Source organism: Plecotus auritus, assembly GCF_963455305.1.
Source record: "Plecotus auritus genome assembly, chromosome: 8".
Taxonomy (NCBI): Eukaryota; Metazoa; Chordata; class Mammalia; order Chiroptera; family Vespertilionidae; genus Plecotus; species Plecotus auritus.
In genome coordinates, this window is record NC_137782.1 from 26,613,501 (window position 1) to 26,633,922 (window position 20,422).

A 20,422-nucleotide genomic window follows, 5' to 3' on the forward strand; every position below is an offset into this window, starting at 1 on the left:
AAATTCTTTTGAGAGCCAAATTTTTTAAACTTAAACTTCTTCTAACGCCACTTCTTCAAAATAGACTCTCCCAGGCCGTGGTATTTTGTGGAAGAGCCACACTCAAGGGGCCAAAGAGCCCCATGTGGCTCGCGAGCCGCAGTTTGCTGACCACGGGTTTAGGAGATGCCCACACAAGGCTTCTCTCATGGTGTTTTAAGTTCAGTAAGCAAAGAGACATAAATGTCAGACCTCCTGGGGTTTGGATAAATGAGGTAGGCCTGCAAGTGGAGGGTGGGGACCCTGGGGCTAGGATGAAGAGGCAGGGGTCACCAGGTTGGATTGGATACTGGGACTGGGGAGGCATAGTCTCCTGCCATCTGTGTCCCCAAATTTTGGGAGTCCACAGTCTTTGAGAACCTCGTAACGAGGGAAAGATGCTTCCTAGAACCTACCAATTTCTTGGAGACACATGCAGACATTTCCACAGATGGCATTGCAATGATGACCAATTGGACATTCCAACTATAACTGGCATTTAGTTGCACCCTCCTCCACCGTGGGAACTTTGTGCAGTGTTTCAATTTCAACTTTGATAAAACCAAGAAAAAAACACATGAGCAGCTGATAAAACTGAGAAAAAAATACATGAGCAGCATCTCCCAGAAGGAGAGATTTGTGGGTTTTTTTGTTTGTTTGTTTGTTTGTTTGTTTGTTTGTTTTCACTGTTATCGGCACCTTCAAGGCCCAGGACCCACTCCGTTGATTTCTCTTCTTCCTCTCCCTGCCCAGCGATCTGGGTGACCCTTTGGTTCCTTGAGAAAAGATCCAGCTCCCACCCCCTAACAAACCAGTCACCATAAAGTCTCCCCCATAGAATTTGAGCTCAGAAAACACAAGTCCTGAAACCCAGTTCCCAGAATAAAGAGTCACAGCCTGGGAAAACAATATGGGCAGGAAGGCCTGCCTTGCATTACCTGAAATCTCAGGGGTAATATTACCCAGGTAAAACTGCCCAGGAAGACAGAACTGACCTGGTAAGAATCGTAGGGTACTGCAGATTCTGGAAGCTCAGGATACCCACTCTGAGGGCAAAAACACTTTCTCTAATGACAGATGCTAACTTCTCACCCGGGGAGGGAGGGGTGCTTGTTGAATTGGACAGAGTGATGCAGAGGCCAGGGTATTAGATCTTGGTTGAGGAGTCTGGCTTTGCATAAGTAGACTGCTCAGAGACTGCCATGTGCTCCCCAAATTCTCCTTTCTGTTGTTCTTGGGCATATAGGTAAGCAATATTTCTTAGTTTCCTTTGCAAATAAGTGGGACCATATGACTACATTATGGCCAACAGAATGTGGATAGAAATAATGAACTCCACTTGTAGACCTGGCCCTTAAAAACCTTCTGTTTGCGCCTCCATGCTACCTTTCTTCTCCCATCTGCTGATGGGATACAGAGGAAACCCTGGGAGAGGTGGTGGAGCTATAGATAGATGGAGCCAGTATCCTTGAATAATGGTACATGTGGCTGTTTACTGACCATCCTCAGTGAAATGTATTGTGAATGAGATCAATGCTTATTGTGCTAACCACATGAGATTTTTATAAATTATGTATTTTTGCTAAAGCCATGGGCTTACTTGCCTAATACCTAGGTCTAACTGAAGGTAGAGTCGGCTGCCCGTGCCCATGATGGGACGAAACAACTGTTGGGACCATTGGGGATTATAACAAGAGAAATGGAGTCACATGGATGGAGTACAAAAAAAAAAAGCAGAGCCCTCAGGTTGGTATAACGGTTTATTGGGCAAAGACTTGAGCCTTCTCGGATAGAGAGGTCAAGGAAAGAACAGAGAGGTTCTCAGGATAGAGAGGTCAAGGAAAGAACAGAGAAGTTCTCAGGATAGAGAGGTCAAGGAAAGAACAGAGAGGTTCTCAGGATAGAGAGGTCAAGGAAAGAACAGAGAGGAGCCTGTGGGTATTGCAACAGGGAGCCAGGCTGCACTCTTCTCAGACCTTGGAGGCATCCTCCTGCCCCACTCGTGGTGAGCCAGCTCAGACCACGGTGTTCTTCAGCAGTGTTTTATAGGGTTCTCTGGAAGAGAAAAGTTAAGTGGTAAAAAGTCATGGAACCCCAGTGGACATTCATTTCCAACCTTAATAACACCCTTGGTCCCAGTTAATGGGAACAGACATTGTTTCTGTAAGATCAGGAGTTACCCTCTTTTAAGCAAATTCACCCAAGAGATTTGTCAATTGAGTGCAGAACTGGAGACCCAGGTCTCCTTGGGCCAGGCTGAGATAAGGGGCCATTGAGAGGCCAGACTAAGGCAGCAATAACTGGGGTCTTGGACAAAGGCAGGATAAACATACTGATGGGTGATATTTCTGGGGAACTTAATGAAAGTGAAAAAAAAAAAGAGTCAAAACCCATGTTGGTGTTTTGGTTTACTTTGCAGTGAGTGGCAGCCTAGGTGTGGAGATCGGAGGGAATTGCCTTGTGCTGCCTGTCTCTTTGACCAAGGATTTGGGTGACTGCAGTCTTCTGTTCCAGGTCACAGCTTCTGAATGGGAGTGAGAAAGCATACCCAAGCCGAACATTCCCTCCCCAACCAACTCACTCATTGTCCAAGCAGATGTTTCCACAGAAGGTCCAGCAGCAGGTATGATTTGATTTTAAACATCCGTGTAACTTAGTGCACCTTTTGCTGCAAAATGGTAATGGAGGCTGTACCCAGCACTGCTCAATTTCTTTTATTTCAGCTGAAACCAAGATAATAGAAGTTGGCAGGGTCTATCCATTCACAATTTGGTGAAGAAACCCTTCTCAAGCTTAACAATTGCTAAAGTCTGGAACCTGAGCTCCAAGCCATAAAGTATTTCTGTGCCTTTCAAGAAAATCCCTTCCTTGAGTGCTAGCCAGTGTCTTTTTAGAAGAGATCATCTTTCATGATGTGACTTCCATCTTTCCACATGCCCCCATTGCATTGCAGGCCTTCAAGCCCTCTCTAAGCTCCCTAACAATAGGATCTAGGATACCCTCACCATGTCTAACACCACCTCACCAAATCTATTCTCATATACCCTTAGGTTTTAGGACCTGTAATATCCTCTGGCTCCAATTTCCACACCCAATTTGCAGAATGGAAAACTGAGCTGGGGGAGACTAGGAACCTGCCTTTCCCACTTTCTGTTCTTTCTTTTTGTTTACTTTTATTTTTCACTATATTCCCTATGCTGTACTTTATATCCCTATGACTATTCTGTAAATACCAATTTGTACTTCTTAATCTCTTTATCTTTTTTACCCAATGCCCGCCCCCCCGCCCAACCCTCCTCCTATCTGGCAACCACCAAAATATTCTCTGTATCTGAGTCTGTTTCTGTTCTGCTTGTTGGTTTATGTTGTTTTTTAGAGTCCACATATAAGTGAAATCATATGGCATTGTCTTTCTCTGTCTGACATATTTCACTGAACTCAATATGCTCTAGGTTCATCCTGCTGATACCACCTAAACGTTAAGCCTCTCCCCAAATTCCATATCTTTTACTGGTCCACAACCTTCCCTCTCAGTCCCTTCATTATTCCCATTTTCTTATCAAAGACCCCAAACTTTGACTCACTAAGGACTTCCTATTTGTCTTGTCTATTTTTTCTTGGTCTAAAAGATTTTTCCCCTCAAACTAAATGAATGTGTTAAAATATTACCCTTTTGGTATTCATCAAAGGCTCACTCAGATCAGGCACAGAGATTCTGATAATAGGGGCTCAGAGAGAAGCTCTGTGCTGATGTTTCCGCTGCCCAAGGTGGTCTGACATTGGAAAATATCATTTCCTGTGAGCTAATGAAATGTAGACAAAAGCTACATTGCCTTTCCATATACCCAATATTATTTTCAGATCTGGGAGAGGGAACTTAAAGGGATGCCAGATTGGGAACATCCAACCTAATCTTTCTTGGATGTCTCTGCTTTAAGAAGGGTTCTGATCATTTGAAGGGTGAATCTGAAAATTGGGCCCTGAATCAGTTATGCCAACTTCCCAGGCCTGGGCAGAACACCCTTCTCCCTCACCACACACCAAGGTTCCTGACACCTCCCAGCGCAGGCAGAAGCATCAAAACCCCATAGATGGACATTTTGAGTAGGAGAACCCCGGGCTTCATGTAGTCTCTGGGTTAAGTTCTGGCACAAGACAGGTCTTCTCCAGATGCTTCTAGAGGTAGAAAAGGAATCAAGGAGAATAGGGTAGGAAAGAGAGAGAAAGTGCTTGTGAATATTGTGTTATTGTTTCTCCTACTTTTCCTTTTCACCCTCTGGCACCTAACAACATATCAAGCTAGCCATTGGCTTCCCCTGACTTCTTTCCCATCTCACATTACATACAGCTTCCTTTCCAAATTATTTTTAAATGCATTGCTATTTTTCCCATTAAAAAGCAATAAATCTTCAAATTGTATAATTTCTAAGACAAAAAAAAATACAAAGAGAAAATGAATAAGCATTAGGAAATCTACTACCCAGAGATAACCAGTATATGAGTATCCTTTAATCTTGTTCTCATTATTTTTATGAAATTGGAATAATAGAACACATTGAGTGTACTGATTTTTTAAGAACATATGTAACCAGATGATATAATTTAGTCAAGATTCTAAAATAAAGATTACCAAAGGGATTCCTGGGTAAGTGATGAGGTGGATTACTCAAGAGGACTTGAGAAAAGATGATGGCCAACAACTGGTCAAGGGACTCTTAAATCTTTTATCTACATAGATGGTGTAAATGCCAGATTTAGGCATGTGAATCATTGACTCATTGACTTTGAAGCAAATTGGATTTAGGTGACTGGAGGAGAGACAAGAGCAAGAAAAGAAGATCGTGAGAGAAAATCCCTCAAAATGTAAGAGATCAGTGGTTTGGGGGGCTACCATTCTTAGACACTTATGTCTGATCTGCAACCTATTCCATTCAGAACCCACACCTTTGCCAACTTGCCTTGGCATAGCTTGATGATGGAAAATTGTCAAGTTAAGGTGTTTAGGTTTCATTTACCATTGGGCAATGTTTACATCAAAGGATATAACTTAATTGATGAAGCTCAAGGCCAAAGAACTATCTTTGAGCATGGTAGTCTTCCAAAAATCCTATAAATCACTTGCAATTTTTTGTGCAGGAAAGCCAGTGAGCAGAGATAATTCTTGAGTGTGGCTCAGAGTGTTCTTCTGATGCTCTGAAGGCACCAGCACAGAGCAAGACAAATGTGCAAAGCAGGTAGTCTGTTAACCACTTACAGGTGAGGATATAAGGTCTGAGGTAACTGGATTGGGATGGCTTCTGGATTCTGGCACCTGCCTTTTGCACAAAGAAAGAGGAAGACTGGCACACAGTCACAGAAACACAATAATTCCAAAGCTGTTTATTGGTATTCAAAAATATCATTCTAGACCTCAGTTGTCCAAAGCTTTGAAATCTGTTCATTTAAAAGGCCTCATGCTTAGTTCAGTTTTCTGAGTTTCCTACTTGCCCTTGAAGGATTATCAGGACTTGGGGATGCCCAAACCCCTTCTTTGCACAATTCAGATGTACTAAGTAGCCCCAGAGAAGAGAAACATCCTCACGCTCAGGCTGAGTACTACTCACATACAGAGTTCTGGGTGAATTCTTTAGCCATCCTGAGATAAAGTATAGACAATAAAAAGGTCTCTGAGTATCAGAAAAACACAGAACTACAGCTCCCCACAAAATTCAGAGTTTGGGGGCTTTCCAGATAATGTTAAAGGAGAGAAAGTGTTGAATTCGAGTCAGGAATGCTGGTGTCTTGTTTCATCTCTGCCCTTTTTACCTATGGGACCTCAGGCAGGTCATATCACCTCTATCTCCATGTCTTATTTGAACAACAGAGACAATGATCCCACATCACAGGAATAATGTTGACATCACCTGAGCAGGGAACTCATCCAAGCAAGCCACAAATAAAAGTTTATGCCTCAAGACCCTTACCCCACCTACCTCTAAAGCTCTCTGAGTTGAGTGTCTGCAGTAACTGGCTGACAGTTCTTTTAGCTGGACTCTTCTCAAGTGGGGAGGGGAAAGGAGGCTATGTCCTGGAACAAGGGGAAGAAGAGCTGAAGAACTAAGGTCAAAGGCCTGGAACTTAATGATTTGGTAGTGGCAGATCTTTATGTTCTGTCCAGGAACTACATGTTGGCCATATCACCAACTGTTTCCTTCAATAATCACCCATACAGAAGTACTGGATTTTCTTTGATTTGAGCAGTATCTCCTACCAAACTAGGAGGAACATTGTGTACCTGGGTTGCAGCCACCCCCAACAGACTGCAGTCTAGAGTCTTTATCTAATGCATATGAGTCTATCCATAGGTTGGGAGTGGAAGATGGTCTGTATATCTGTTTTCCTTTGACTTGTGTAGGCAATTGAAGGTCTCACCCTCTTCTGTATTGATTCTCCTTTGCTAATTAAAGCATATCATCTCCCACCACATGCAGTGTGGCTTTTATGTGGATAAAAAGAGACCAAATAGGAAGGACTTTAGAAAATATAGATTTGGTTCACCAGATATCAAAGAGGGGCATTATATTGGGCATACATACACATGACTTGAAGCTCACTGGAAAACAGAAGAGTCGAGGGGACAAGGGCTAGGGACTACCAAGGGCACACACCTCCTTCTCCCAAACCTTGTCCACAGGTATGTTTTATACACACAGGAGGTATTCATATGTGAGTGATTTCCCCCAGGCTTTGTTGGGTGTCTTGAGCAGCAAGAAATATATGCCAGGATTCCAGAGACTTGGCTGAGGAGGGTGGACCAGTATAGACACAAAAGGCAGAATTTGGGGACCTAGGGACTGAAAATAGTGCCAAACCTAAATAACTGAATTATGGATTTGCATGTATCAGCCTCATGCTCTGTGTCTGGCCCAGAAGTTAAGGGTTTTTGATGGTTTGTTTGAGGTGCACAGACACTGACAAGTACCAAGGAGGTTTCTCTCAGGATTCCTGCTATTCCTGGTTCTGGATCATATATATGGATCTGCAGAAAGCTATGCAGAATTTAGAACAATATCTTCTCATTTAAAATGCAGTGTCCTCAGAAAAAAGAGATAGAGGAAGACATAAGCAGATGGAAGAACATACCGTGTTCATGGATTGGTAGAATGAACATCATTAAAATATCAATACTGCCCAAAGCAATCTATAGATTCAATGCACTCCCCATTAAAATACCAATGACAGCCCTAACCTGTTTGGCTCAGTGGCTAGAGCATCAGCCTGTGGACTGAAAGGTCCCAGGTTCGATTCCAGTCAAGGGCATGTACCTTGGTTGTGGGCACATCCCCAGTAGGAGGTGTGCAGGAGGCAGCTGATCGATGTTTCTCTCTCATCGATGTTTCTAACTCTCTATCCCTCTCCCTTCCTCTCTGTAAAAAAATCAATAAAATATGTTTAAAAAAATACCAATGACATATTTCACAGACCTAAAACGAACTCTCAAAAAATTCATCTGGAATAAAAAAAAGACCCCAAATAGCTGCAGCAATCCTGAGAGAGAAGAACAAAGTAGGAAGGATCTCAATACCAGATACCAAGCTGTATTACAAAACCACTGTTCTCAGAGCTGCCTGGTACTGGCACAAGAACAGACATATAGACCAATGGAATAGAATAGAGAACCCAGAAATCGACCCAAACCACTATGCTCAATTAATATTTGACAAAGGAGGCATGAACATACAATGGAGTCAAGACAGTCTCTTCAATAAATGGTGTTGGAAAAATTGGACAGATACATGCAAAAAAATGAAACTAGACCACCAACTTACACCATACACAAAAATAAACTCAAAATGGATAAAGGACTTAAACATAAGACGGGAAACCATAAAAATATTAGAGGAATCCACAGGCAGCAAAATCTCAGACATATGCTGAAGCAATATCTTCACCGATACAGCTCCTAGGGCAATGGAAACTAAAGAGAAAATAAACAAATGGGACTACATCAAAATAAAAAGCTTCTGTAGAGCAGAAGAAACCATCAACAAAACAATAAGAAAGCCCACTGCATGGGAGAACATGTTTGTCAATGTTATCACTAAGGGCTTACTCTCCAACATTTACAGAGAACTCATACAACTTAACAAAAGGAAGATAAACAACTCAATCAAAAAATAGGCAACTGACCTAAATAGATACTTTTCAAAAGAGGACATATGGAAGGCCAAGAGACATATGAAAACATGCTCAAAGTCACTAATCATCCAAGAGATACAAATCAAAATGACAATGTGGTACCATCTCACACCTGTCAGAATGGCTATCATCAACAAATCAACAAATGACAAGTGCTGGCAAGGATGTGGAGAAAAAGGGACCCTTGTGCACTGCTGGTGGGAATGCAGACTGGTGCAGCCACTGTGGAGAACAGTATGGAGTTTCCTCAAAAATCTAAAAATGGAACTGCCATTTGACCCAGTGATCCCACTTCTAGGAATATATCCCAAGAAACTAGAAATACCAATCAAAAAGGATATATGCACCCTTATGTTCATAGCAGCACAATTCACCATAGCTAAGATTTGGAAACAGCCTAAGCGCCCATCAGCAGATGAGTGGATTAAAAAACTGTGGTACATCTACACAATGGAATACTACAAAGCAATAAAAAAGAAGAAATTCTTACTATTTGCAACAGCATGGATGGAACTGGAGAGTCTTATGCTAAGTGAAATAAGCCAGTCAGAGAAAGATAAATATCACACTCATTTGTGGAATATAATGAACAACATAAACTGATGAACAAAAACAGATCCAGAGACAGAGAAGCATCGATCAGACCATCAAACCTCAGAGGGAAGGTAGGGAAGGGTGGGGGTAAGGGGGAAAGATCAGCCAAAGGACTTGTATGCATGCATATAAGCCTAACCAATGGACACAGACACCGGGGGGGGGGGGAGGGAAAGAGTGGGGGGATAAGGACACATATGTAATATCTTAATTAATAAAGAAAAAATTAAATGCAGTGTCCTACAGAATTTGAGGAAACTGACACTCATCCTCTGTTGAGTGAAACATGCTTATTTAAAAAACAAGGATGAAATTTGCAAAAACATGGTAGATCTTGAAAGTATCATGCTAAGCAAAATAAGTCAGATGGAAAATCACTCATATGCAAGATATAAAACAGAAAGCAACAAATGAACAAACAAAACCAACAAACAAATTCATAGATAAAGACAACAGTATGATGGTTATCTGTGGGGAAAGGATGAAGAAAATGAAGAGATTCATAATATATATGGTGACAAAAGGAGACTACTAGACTTTGGTGGTGAGCACATAATGAAATATACAGATGTATTATAGAATTATACACTTGAAACTTATGTAACTCTTAACTAATGTTACCCCCATAAATTTAATTTTTTAAAAAATTAAGAATTTATAAATAAAATGCTCAACATGATATTGTCTAGATAATCAGCAATGGCTACAACACAAATGCCTGGCAAATAGGTATTTATTTTAAATAAGAGCTATACTATTATGGAAAACCATGTTTTGTGAAACATTTACATGATTAAATTAGGATGGAACAAGATAGGTAACAAAAGGTGGGTAATTCTGCCCACCAGTGTGGCTCAGAGGATGAGCATCGCCCTATGAACCAGGAAGTCACTGTCCGATTCTGGTCAGGGCACATGACCTGGTTGCAGGTTCAATCCCCAGAAGTGGGTATGCAGAGGGCAGCAGATCAATGATTCTCTCTTATCATTGATGTTTCTCTCTCTCTCCCTCTCCCCACCTCTCTGAAATCAATAAAAATATATTTTTTTAACAGGTGGGTGATTCAAGATGTGAGGAAGACAGAATTGTTTATCTTAAATATGCAAACAAACTAAAAAGATAACACAGTTGATCCTTAAACAATACGAGGGTTAGGGGCACAAACACCAACAAACTCAAAAATCCACTTACTAAATTTGATTCCCCATAGTTGGCCCTTAGCATCCACAGATTCAACCAATGGCAGATGTAAAACAGTATATTTTTCTATTCTGTATTTGAAATGCAAAAATACTGTTTTCAATCCACAGTTACTTAAAGCTGCAGATGAGAAATCCAAGGATACCCAAGGGCCAACAGTATTTATGGAAGAACCCAAGGATAAGTGGACCTGTGCAATCCAAATCCATGTTGTTCAGGATCAACTATACAATGAGACACAGGTTAATTCTACACAATGAGATTATCATCATTTTTAAGTTATATATTTTTCTGTAAATTATTTTATAATTAAAAAAATAGAAATAGATTACATCTTTCAGGGAAAAAAAGTTCTACTTACAAAAGGAGAGTTAGTTATGTGACAGGAAGGGCAGTCTCTGCAGAAGCCCAAATCCCACATAGAACAGGCTATGGGGAGGGGCAGGCACAGGGGAGGACACAAGGACTCCTTGCCCTGCCCTGGCCTGGCCAGTGGAGGCAGGGAGGAGCCCAGAATAACCTGCTCTTTCTTACCTTCCCTCCACACACCAGCTTCCAGGAAAGTCTGTGCCAGACAGAGAGCTCACTGCTCTGGTCAAAGTCATGCCAACCCAGGCTCTGCTGCCCATTCTGCTTTTCTGTGTTCTGCTGCTGCAGGCCCAGGGAGGGCACCGTAAGAGCAACAAGATGCAGAGTAGGTGATGGGCTGGGAGGCTGGGATGGGGAGGGGGAAGGAGGAGCTGTGTCCAGCTAAGGACGACCTGGGACTTGAACCTTTCAGCACATCCAGCTCTGAGCACAGGACTCTGAAGTCTCTGGGTCCTTCCAAATCATGGCCCTTCAGCCCCCTAGTGGTGGAGGTGGAGGGCAACCTACATCTTTTTATTCTCCATTCTTTAAGTCCAGAGACATATGGTGCATACAATAGTGAAAGGTGCACAGAGCTGAGAGTCAGACAGTAAAACAAAGCAACTATTCTTTGATTTATGCACATATGTCACAGTCAACATCCAGAGATGTTTATGGGAGTAGGTCTAGAGTTAAAGGACATTGGGAAAGCAAATTTTGGGATGTAAAGGGTCAACTTAAAATTATTATCAGAGGACCAGGATAATGACAGTGGAAGGGAAATATTACAAATGTTATTGGGGGAAACGGGCAGACAGTGACAAAAGGAGAAAGAGGGTGGAGAAGCAAGTTAATCTTCTCTGGACTCTGCAAATTCTGGACAGTATGGGGAGGGGTTACAGATGTCTTAGACTGCTCTGAGTTCTCAGAGTCAGAGTGTAGATTCTATGGGGTAACTTCACCAAGGCCATGACTAACATGAGAGACAGGGTCCTGGCTGCAGAAGTACGGAGAGGGTCCAGGAAGCCCAGGCATTGATCTCTATTGGTGGAGAATGGAGGTAATGAATTGAAGATACTAACAATCACCAGGATTTGGTGAAGGGCAGAAAGTGAGATCCCTAAAAAGTCTAAGAATGTCATGAGGGGATTGTGTCTCGGGTCTTGAAGGAGGCTATTCATTTTCAAAGGGTGCTCTGTGGCAGAGGGGCGCAGGACGGGGCGGTGGGGGGAGGTCTATTGACCTTGCTTCTGCTGTTTCAGGTACACAGCCACTGCCACCCAAAGAAATCCAGATCTGTGAGAAGAGATTCAAGATATATTTGTGCAAACGCACCTGTACACAAGACAGAGATTGTCAAGCAAATAACATATGCTGTTTAAGCTTCTGTGGGAGAATTTGCATGAACATTTTCTGAGTGGGAGAGGGGGCTGGGCTGTTCTCCCAGCCCTCCATTTAACACCAAAGAAAAAAGACCTCAAATTTCAGGCACAGGACTGTCAATAGCAATGCTACCCTCCTGTCTGTATGGCTTGTTTCTGGCAAACAAACGAGAGCAAATGCCCTAGGACCTGCCTATTTTATTCCTAGTGCTTGTAATCTTTGAGAACCCAGTGCAGACCCCAGCATGCCCCCACCTCTCTGGGTCCTGGTCCCTGGTCCCTCTCCCCTTGTCATGCTTCTCTATTCTCTCTCCCATTGGCCCACGCACTCCTGCCATGCCCCCGGAGGCTCAGCTCTCTCGTTGCTCTGCTCACTGAACCAGTAATCCCAGGGGGAAAAACTGCTCATGGGTGGCATCCTCTAGTGCTAAAGAGAACATCCTCGCCCTGGAGTCACAAGGGCCAAGTTAACCATGAGCTAGGTGGAGGCTAAACCCTGGGGCACCGTGTCCGAGGCCCCCAAGGAGACCTTTTCTTTAACTTGCCCCATCCCTGTCCCTTTCTTCTCCCTCTCCTTGTAAAAATCAGGTAACTATCTCTTTATAATGAAGAAAATGAATCCCAGAGTAGTTAAGAACCCAAGGCCAAAGAGAGTGACAGGCCATTCACAATATGTCTAGAGAAGTGTGTTTCCTCTGAGGTCCCTGTTTGCTCACTTCCTTTTTTAAATCTTTATTGTTGGAAGTATTATATATATATCCCCTTTTTCCCCACTGACCCCTTCTAGCCTGCCCCAGGCTTTCACCACCCTACTGTCTGTGTCCATGGGTTATGCATATATGCATACAAGTTCTTTGGTTGATCTCTCCCCACCCACCCACATCCCCACCTTCTCTCTGAGATTTGACAGTCTGTTCCATGTTTCTATGTCACTGGATCTATTTTTTTCAACAGTTTATTTTGTTCATTAGATTCCATCTATGAGTGAGATCATGTGATACTTGTCTTTCTCTGACTGGCTTATTTCGCTTAGCATGATACTCTCCAGGTCCCTCCATGCTGTCTCAAAGGGTAAGACATCCTTCTTTTTTTTTTACTGCAGCACAGTATTCCATGTTGTATATGTACCACAGCTTTTTTTTATCCACTCATCTACTGATGGCGCTGGAGCTAGATCCAGGAACTGAGTCCTGTATGGCCAATCGGGACTTGGCATCAAGTATGGAGAACTCAGGCAGGCAGCCCATGCTGGAGGCAGGTGTGCAGTGTGACACTCCAGTCCAGTGCTTCCTGCTGGGCATCAATGCAGGAGACATCAGAGGAGGAAATCTGCCTCCATCAGGCCAGAGCCTCTGACCCACCTCAGAAGCATCACAGGGCTCCTGGTATTAAGGATCTTCTCCATCTGTACTAAGAGCTGCTCTTGGGCAAGGGGGCCTTGGGAAAGAGGTCATGACCAACCACCAGCACAGACATCATCGGAGTGGGTAGGTGGTAAGGGATACTCTACAGAAATTCTTATTTGGTTCTTTCTCAGATAACCTCACTCTCCAAGCATCTTCCCAGTGCTTGGCCATGCCTCAAACACCCTCGGAGAGACTATTAAGAGAGGCACGGTTACCTGCCAGGGCTCACATAACAAATGACCTCCCATGTCCAAGTCCAGAGCTCCCTATCATGTGGAACACTTTGGGTGCCAGGCTCACCTATTCTGTGCCCCTGGCGTGAGCACCATGTACCATGAATTATACTGGAAACAATAGTTCTTCCTTGTGATAACTGGTGCCCTGACCTGTGTTCCAGAGAGTTCTCTGGACACGTCACCCTACTCCATGGAACTCAGAGACTATACCTGGACATCACTGCCTGTTATGTCTTATTGGAACAACTGTGTGCCTCCGCGTTAGGCGGAGTGAAGAGTGAGAACCCCTTGAATCTTATGAAGGCAGAGGAAAAAGCAAATGCAAATTCTGTCATGATCTGGGTCTGCATACTATTAAATCTCAGCCTTCAGAGCACTTAGTCTCATGGTTTCCATGGGTTTTGCATTATTTGTTTCCTTCTCATGCTCTAGACATGCTCAATGCAGATGGGAGTACTCTAGAAGATTAGCCTATCAGTTCTAAGGTAATCAGATGGGGAAGGAAGTGTTGGAAGCTTCTGTACACTGTAGAATAAGAACCATTTGGGGGTTTTAATAAGGCAATCAAAAGTAGTGGAATGGAGTAGAAAAAAGCCAATGGCCATTGTTGGTAAATGAGTTTATTTGTCAAGAATTTGCTCCTGCCCAGCCCTCAGTGAGAACTGACTGGTGTCCCGGGTAAGAGGTTATGGTTTTAGCTATCTTTCATAGATTTTCTGCAAGAGAGAAAGAGTAGATGTTAAGAGGCTATGAAGCTCTGAGAAATAAGCATTTATTCCCAAGCTTAATATTACCCATCTGCCAGAACATGGGACAGACATACTTTATGTAACAATAGGAATTGTGCACTCCAGAGTGGGTAGGAAGTGTGGTATTAGTTGATTGAACAGAGAAGGTTAGAAATGTGAGGCCTGGCTGAGACAAAGGGCTCATTGAAAGGCCTGACTATGGAGGCAATGGTTAGAAATCTGGATGAGCCCTAGCTGGTTTGGCTCAGTGGCTAGAGCGTTGGCCTGTGGACCAAAGGGTCCCGGGTTCAATTCTGGTCAAGGGCATGTACTTTGGTTGCAGACTCCTTCCAGCCTGGGCCCTGGTCAGGGCTCATGCAGGAGACAACCAATCAATGTGTTTCTCTCACACTGATGTTTTTCTCTGTCTTTCCCTCTCTCTTCCACTCTCCCCAAAAATCAATGGAAAAATATCCTCAGGTGAGGATTAACAACAACAACAAAAGAAATCTGGATGAAAATTAGGAAAAAAGCAAACTGTTGCATAATATACTGAGAGCACAGGCATTACTTATATAATGAAAGAAGCAATGTGCCCCAACCTGATGTCTTGGTTTATTTGCTAGTGAATTGCTTTCCAGGTTTAGGAGATATTTTCTTCTGCTACTTTTATGCCTGGGATTTGGGGTACATCAGTCCTCTCTTTAGGAATAACAGCATCAAGAAGAGTGTTAGTATCATTGAAGACACATCTCCCAACTCACTCTAGCTCTCCAACAGATGTTTCCACAATAGGTCCAGCAGCATGTGTAATTTACCCTTACACATATAAAGGTCTTAGAACACTTCTTGGTACAGTCATCGATGTTTGGATCTCCCCAGCACTCCTCAATTAACGTTTTCTCCCCTAAAATTGAGATGAAACTGTAAGAGTTAGCAAGCATGGGAAGAGAAGCCCTTCATAAGTTTAACAACCCTTCTGAGAATCCAAGCCCAAGTTCCTAGCAAGGTATCTATGGTATCTGCCTTACAAAAAAATCTCCTTCCTGACCCTCCTCATTGCATCTTCACTGATATGTTTGCCTTCTCTGCTCCCACAGGTCCTGTGTTGCAGATCTCTGGGCCCTCTTTGAGCATCCTAGAGATAGGACTCAGTGTACTTTCAGCCTGTATGTGCTCTCCTATAAAATCTACACTTATGCCCTGACTGGTTTGGCTCAGTGGATAGAGTGTCGGCCTGTGGACTGAAGGGTCCCAGGTTCAATTCCAGTCAAGGGCATGTACCTTGGTTGCAGGCATATCCCCAGTAGGGGGTGTGCAGGAGGCAGCTGATTGATGTTTCTAACTCTCTATCCTTCTCCCTTCCTCTCTGTAAAAAATCAATAAAAAAAGTTTAAAAAAAAATCTACACTTATGTAACAGAAGATCTCACGGCCTGCGATATCCCTATTTCATAATGTGAGAAGCTAGACCAGGGAGAGTAAAGAGCAGATTCTCTCCTTTTTTCTTCCCCTCTTTGCTGACCCTCTGATTTTAATAACTCAGCCCCTCTTCAAATTCTTTTCTCTCTCTCAATTTTTTGGTCTCCTCCATTGATTCCTCTTTCTTATTATATGACCCCCAACTTTGCCCTCCTAAGGAATCATTTCATGTCTCTTTTCTATTTTTTTCACATTCTGAAAGATCCTATCACTAAAACAAAGGGTATATATTAAGAAATACCCATTTGGTACTACTCATGAAAGTACACACAGCTAGGACACAGCGCTTCTGGAAGTATGGGAAAATATAGCAACTCTGTATTGGTGCTTCCTCCTCAAAGTTAGCCTGACAGGGGAAATGGTATATCCTCTAACCTATAGAATATGTATAAAAGTGGACAGATACTCATTGATACTTTCAAGGTTGGAAGAGGAAGCATTAAAGGACCTCAACTTGGGAATTTCTTAGATCTCTGTGCAAGAAAACATTGTGATTCTCTAATACATGACCCAGGGAAGGTAGGACCTGAATCAAACACAAGAATACCACTTCACTTGTCCAGAAACAAGCACAATGATCCCCCACCCTTTGTCTCCAACCCAGCCTCATCACCCCAGCCCCTATAAGGGACTCTTAAAACCTTTACTTGTTTTAAATGTTGATCTTTCCTTAATTTCTCCCAGCACAGACAGTAGCACCATATACAGGAATGCCATGAGTAGAGGTGTCCAGAACTTCATGATGCTGACCATATTTGTCTGAATATATTTTGTCAGGAATTTTTTTCCTTGTCAGTTGCTGCTAGAGATCAGGAGATATAAATAGAGTTGTAAAGCAAGAGGAAGTGCTTATTGAGTTTCTTTACACTTTGTCTTCTAATTATTCCCCTTTGCTCTCTACCCATCCAACAACAGGTACACATGTCAGCTAAGCACTGCTAAAAGGTTATCTCACACTCCGTGCCTTCCTGTGCAGAAAAAAATAAATTTACAAATGTGTTGCCTTTCCTTGAGTTAAAGATCATTCAAATTTAGCATATAAAGTCTTAAAACACTGAAAAAGTACAAAGGAGACAATGAGATAGTTCCAGTAATCCCCCTATATTATATTGACATATGTTATTCTGTCTTTTATATGTGCATGTGTGTATATATATATATTAGAGGCCCAGTGCATGAAATTCATGCACGTGGGGTTGTGTCCCTCAGCCCAGCCTGCACCCTCTGCAATCTGGGACCCCTTCGAGGGATGTCCGACTGGGATCGGGCCTAAACGGGCAGTCGGACATCCCTCTCACAATCCAGGACTTCTGGATCCCAATTGCTCGCCTGCCTGTCTTCCTGATAACCCCTAACCACTCCCCTGCCAGCCTGATTGATGCCTAACTGCTCCCCTGCTAGCCTGTTTGCCCCTAACTGCCCTCCCCTGCAGGCCTGGTCCCCCCCAACTTCCCTCCTCTGCTGGCCTGGTCACCCCTAACTGCCCTCCCCTGCAGGCTTGATTGCCCCCAACTGCCCTCCCTTGCAGGCCTGGTCCCTCCCAACTGCCCTCCCCTGCTGGCCATCTTGTGGCGGCCATCTTGTGTCCACATGGGAGCAGGATCTTTGACCACATGGGGGCAGCCATCTTGTGTGTTGAAGTGATGGTCAATTTGCCTATTATTCTTTTATTAGATAGGAGGATTAGATAGGTTAGAGGTCTGGTGCATGGGTGGGGGCCAGCTGGTTTGCCCTGAAGGGTGTCCTGGATCAGGGTGTGGGTTCCCTTGGGGCGTGGGGTGGCCTGGGCGAGGGGCCTGTGGTGGTTTTCAGGCCAGCCACGCCTCCCAGCGACCCAAGCAGAGGCCCTGGTATCTGGGATTTATTTATCTTCTATAATTGAAACTTTGTAGCCTTAAGTGGAGGCAAAGGCAGGCCAAGGCTGTGGAAACTTGGCTTTCTCCATTGCTGGGGGCAACTCAAGCCTCCTGCTCTCTCTGTGGCTGCAGCCATCTTAATTGGGTTAATTTGCATACTCACTCCTGATTGGCCGGTGGGCGTGGCTTGCGGGTGTAGCGGAGGTACGGTCTATTTGCATATTACTCTTTTATTAGATAGGATATGAATTGTTTTTATAAAACTGAATTCATATCAGGCTTGCTATTATATATCTTGATTTTTACTTAAAAAGTTGTAACATGGCCAAAACCAGTTTGGCTCAGTGGATAGAGCGTCGGCCTGCGGACTGAAGGGTCCCGGGTTCGATTCCGGTCAAGGGCATGTAACTTGGTTGCGGCACATCCCCAGTAGGAGGTGTGCAGGAGGCAGCTGATCGATGTTTCTCTCTCATCAATGTTTCTGACTATCTATCACTCTTCCTTCCTCTCTGTAAAAAATCAATAAAATATATTTTAAAAAAAAAAAAAGTTGTAACATGACTTAAAATGAAAGTTTTGGCCAAGACCTGTGAGACAAATCAACTTGTAGAACTTTTGAAAAGAGAGAGAAAGATGGTCCAAAAGAGGTTAAGGGACTCGTAAAACCTTTACTTGTTTTGTCAGGAATTTGACATATTTTTGGAGGAGATCTCTGAGCAGATTTTCTTTAAAGAATATTGTGCTCTCTTAATTCCAAGTCACCAAAAAGGCTTGAACAATACCTCCCACTGAATTTTCTATGTGCCCCAAGAGTTTGTGGAGACAGAGTAGACAGGTGTCTGAGTTACACCTGAGAACACAAAGGCCTACGAGGTTGGCTGAAGTGACCTATGGCTATAAGAAAGAGGCTACAGCTTGCATTAATTTGACAGGGCAAATGCAAGAAAGCCAGTGTGGATGTGCCAGATTATCCCAGGCAGGCTGCCATGTGACCTCAGCAGAAGGAAGTAGAAAGTAAATGGCCAAATCCACTCACAATAGACCAGTCAGAAAGAACTGTCTACATTCCCTTACCTCTTTTTCCTCCTCCACCTCCAAAATAGCACTTAGCCAACTGCAGGAGAAGAGAGAGAGAGGAAACTGACCACTCTCTTCCCCAAATGCAGATTTCTAGATGTGGGGGAAGCCCACAATTTTAATGCAAGCTGAGTGTTTTGACTATTGCATGGGCTTAGGCCAGGGGTGGGCAAACTTTTTGACTCGAGGGCCACAATGGGTTCTTAAACTGGACCAGAAGGCCAGAACAAAAGCATGGATGGAGTGTTTGTGTGAACTAATATAAATTCAAAATAAAGGAGCGGAGGGGAGAGCAAGAGAACCGGATAGAACAGCCGGATCCGGCCCACGGGCCGTAGTTTGCCCACGGCTGGCTTAGGCTTTTATATATGCTGTAAATTTAGGCAGTGTCTAGAAAAGTCGAGTTCTATACCCAAGCTCTCTTACAGAGGCAGGGAAAGAAGTACCTCTTCTGAATAAATTTGAGACAAAGAACAAGTCTCCCACGAATATTTTCACAACATATTATGTATATGCATATCATTTATATTTTCCCATTAATCATAAGACACCTAACAATTTGTAATTTCTCTTCCCTAGGGGAAAAAAATAATGTCATTGGAAACTTTCTTGCCAATAAAATTTGGTTAAATGCAAATTTGTCGATCTGGAAGTCCTGGGAAAATGATACTGCCTATCTTGAACCCTAGATAGTTGTTACCAGTTCTTCCTCCATTGAAATCGGTTTATTCTACCAATAGGACACATCTTATCTCACCATAGGAGGAAAATTCTCTCCCACTTGTTATCACACTGAAGACTGTCAGGATAGTAAAGGACAAAGGACAAAATGTGGGCACTGGAGTTGGAGAAACCTGGGCTTGAAACCCAACCCCAACACATTTAGTTTAATATAAGTTACTAGAGGCCCAGTGCATGAAATTTGTGTATGGGGGAGGGGGTGTCCCTCAGCCCGGCCTGCACCCTCTCCAAATTGGGACCCCTCGGGAGATGTCCGACTGCCAGTTTAGGCCCGATCCCACAAGGCAGTCGGACATCCCTCTCGCAATCTGGGTCCACTGGCTCCTAACCACTCACCTGCCTGCCTGACTGCCCCTAACCACTTCTGCCTGCCAGACTGATCACTCCCTAACTGCTCCCCTGCCCGCCTGATTGATGCCTAACTGCTCCCCTGCCGGTCTGATCACCCCTAACTGCCCTCCCCTGCTGGGCTGATCACCCACAACTGCCTTCCCCTGCCAGCCTGATTGCCCACAACTGCCCTCCCCTGCCAGCCTGATCACCCACAACTGCCCTCCCCTGCCGGCCTGATCACCCACAACTGCCTTCCCCTGCCAGCCTGATTGCCCACAACTGCCCTCCCCTGCCAGCCTGATCACCCACAACTGCCCTCCCCTGCCAGCCTGATCACCCACAACTGCCCTCCCCTGCCGGCCTGATCACCCCTGCCGCAACCCGCCTCCTTGGCCAGGACCTGCCTCCTCTGCACCACATGGAGCCGCAGGATCACCAGGCCTCACCACGCAGAGCAGCTGCCGGGCCCCACCTCTGTTGTGTGCGTGGCCATCTTGTGGTGGCCATTTTGTGGTGGCCATTTTGTGGCGGCCATCTTGTGGCAGCCATCTTGTGGTGGCCATCTTGTGACAACGTTGCATGCAAGGACCACCTAGACTTTTATTAGTATAGATGATTAGCCGAAACCGGTTTGGCTCAGTGGATAGAGCGTCGGCCTGCGGACTGAAGGGTCCCGGGTTCGATTCCGGTCAAGGGCATGTACCTTGGTTGCGGGCACATCCTCAGTGGGAGGTGTGCAGGAGGCAGCTGATCGATGTTTCTCTCTCATCGATGTTTCTAGCTTTCTATCCCTCTCCCTTCCTTTCTGTGAAATATCAATAAAATATATAAAAAAAAAAAAAAA

General features: G+C 44.0%; 2 protein-coding genes across 2 annotated transcripts; both read right to left on the minus strand.

Moving 5' to 3' along the window:
* Positions 1-2,595: 2,595 nt before the first annotated feature.
* WFDC9 (WAP four-disulfide core domain 9) lies at positions 2,596-4,144 on the minus strand (the record flags this gene model as incomplete). The annotated part of the gene is made up of 2 exons (XM_080683779.1): positions 2,596-2,741; positions 4,060-4,144. The coding sequence occupies 2 exons, from the start codon at positions 4,142-4,144 to the stop codon at positions 2,596-2,598; spliced, it is 231 nt and encodes a 76-aa protein (XP_080539905.1).
* Positions 4,145-14,060: 9,916 nt separating this feature from the next.
* On the minus strand, positions 14,061-16,324 carry WFDC11 (WAP four-disulfide core domain 11; the record flags this gene model as incomplete). The annotated part of the gene is made up of 3 exons (XM_080683780.1): positions 14,061-14,078; positions 14,855-14,997; positions 16,219-16,324. 3 exons carry the CDS (start codon positions 16,322-16,324, stop codon positions 14,061-14,063), a joined length of 267 nt encoding a protein of 88 aa, XP_080539906.1.
* Positions 16,325-20,422: the final 4,098 nt, after the last annotated feature.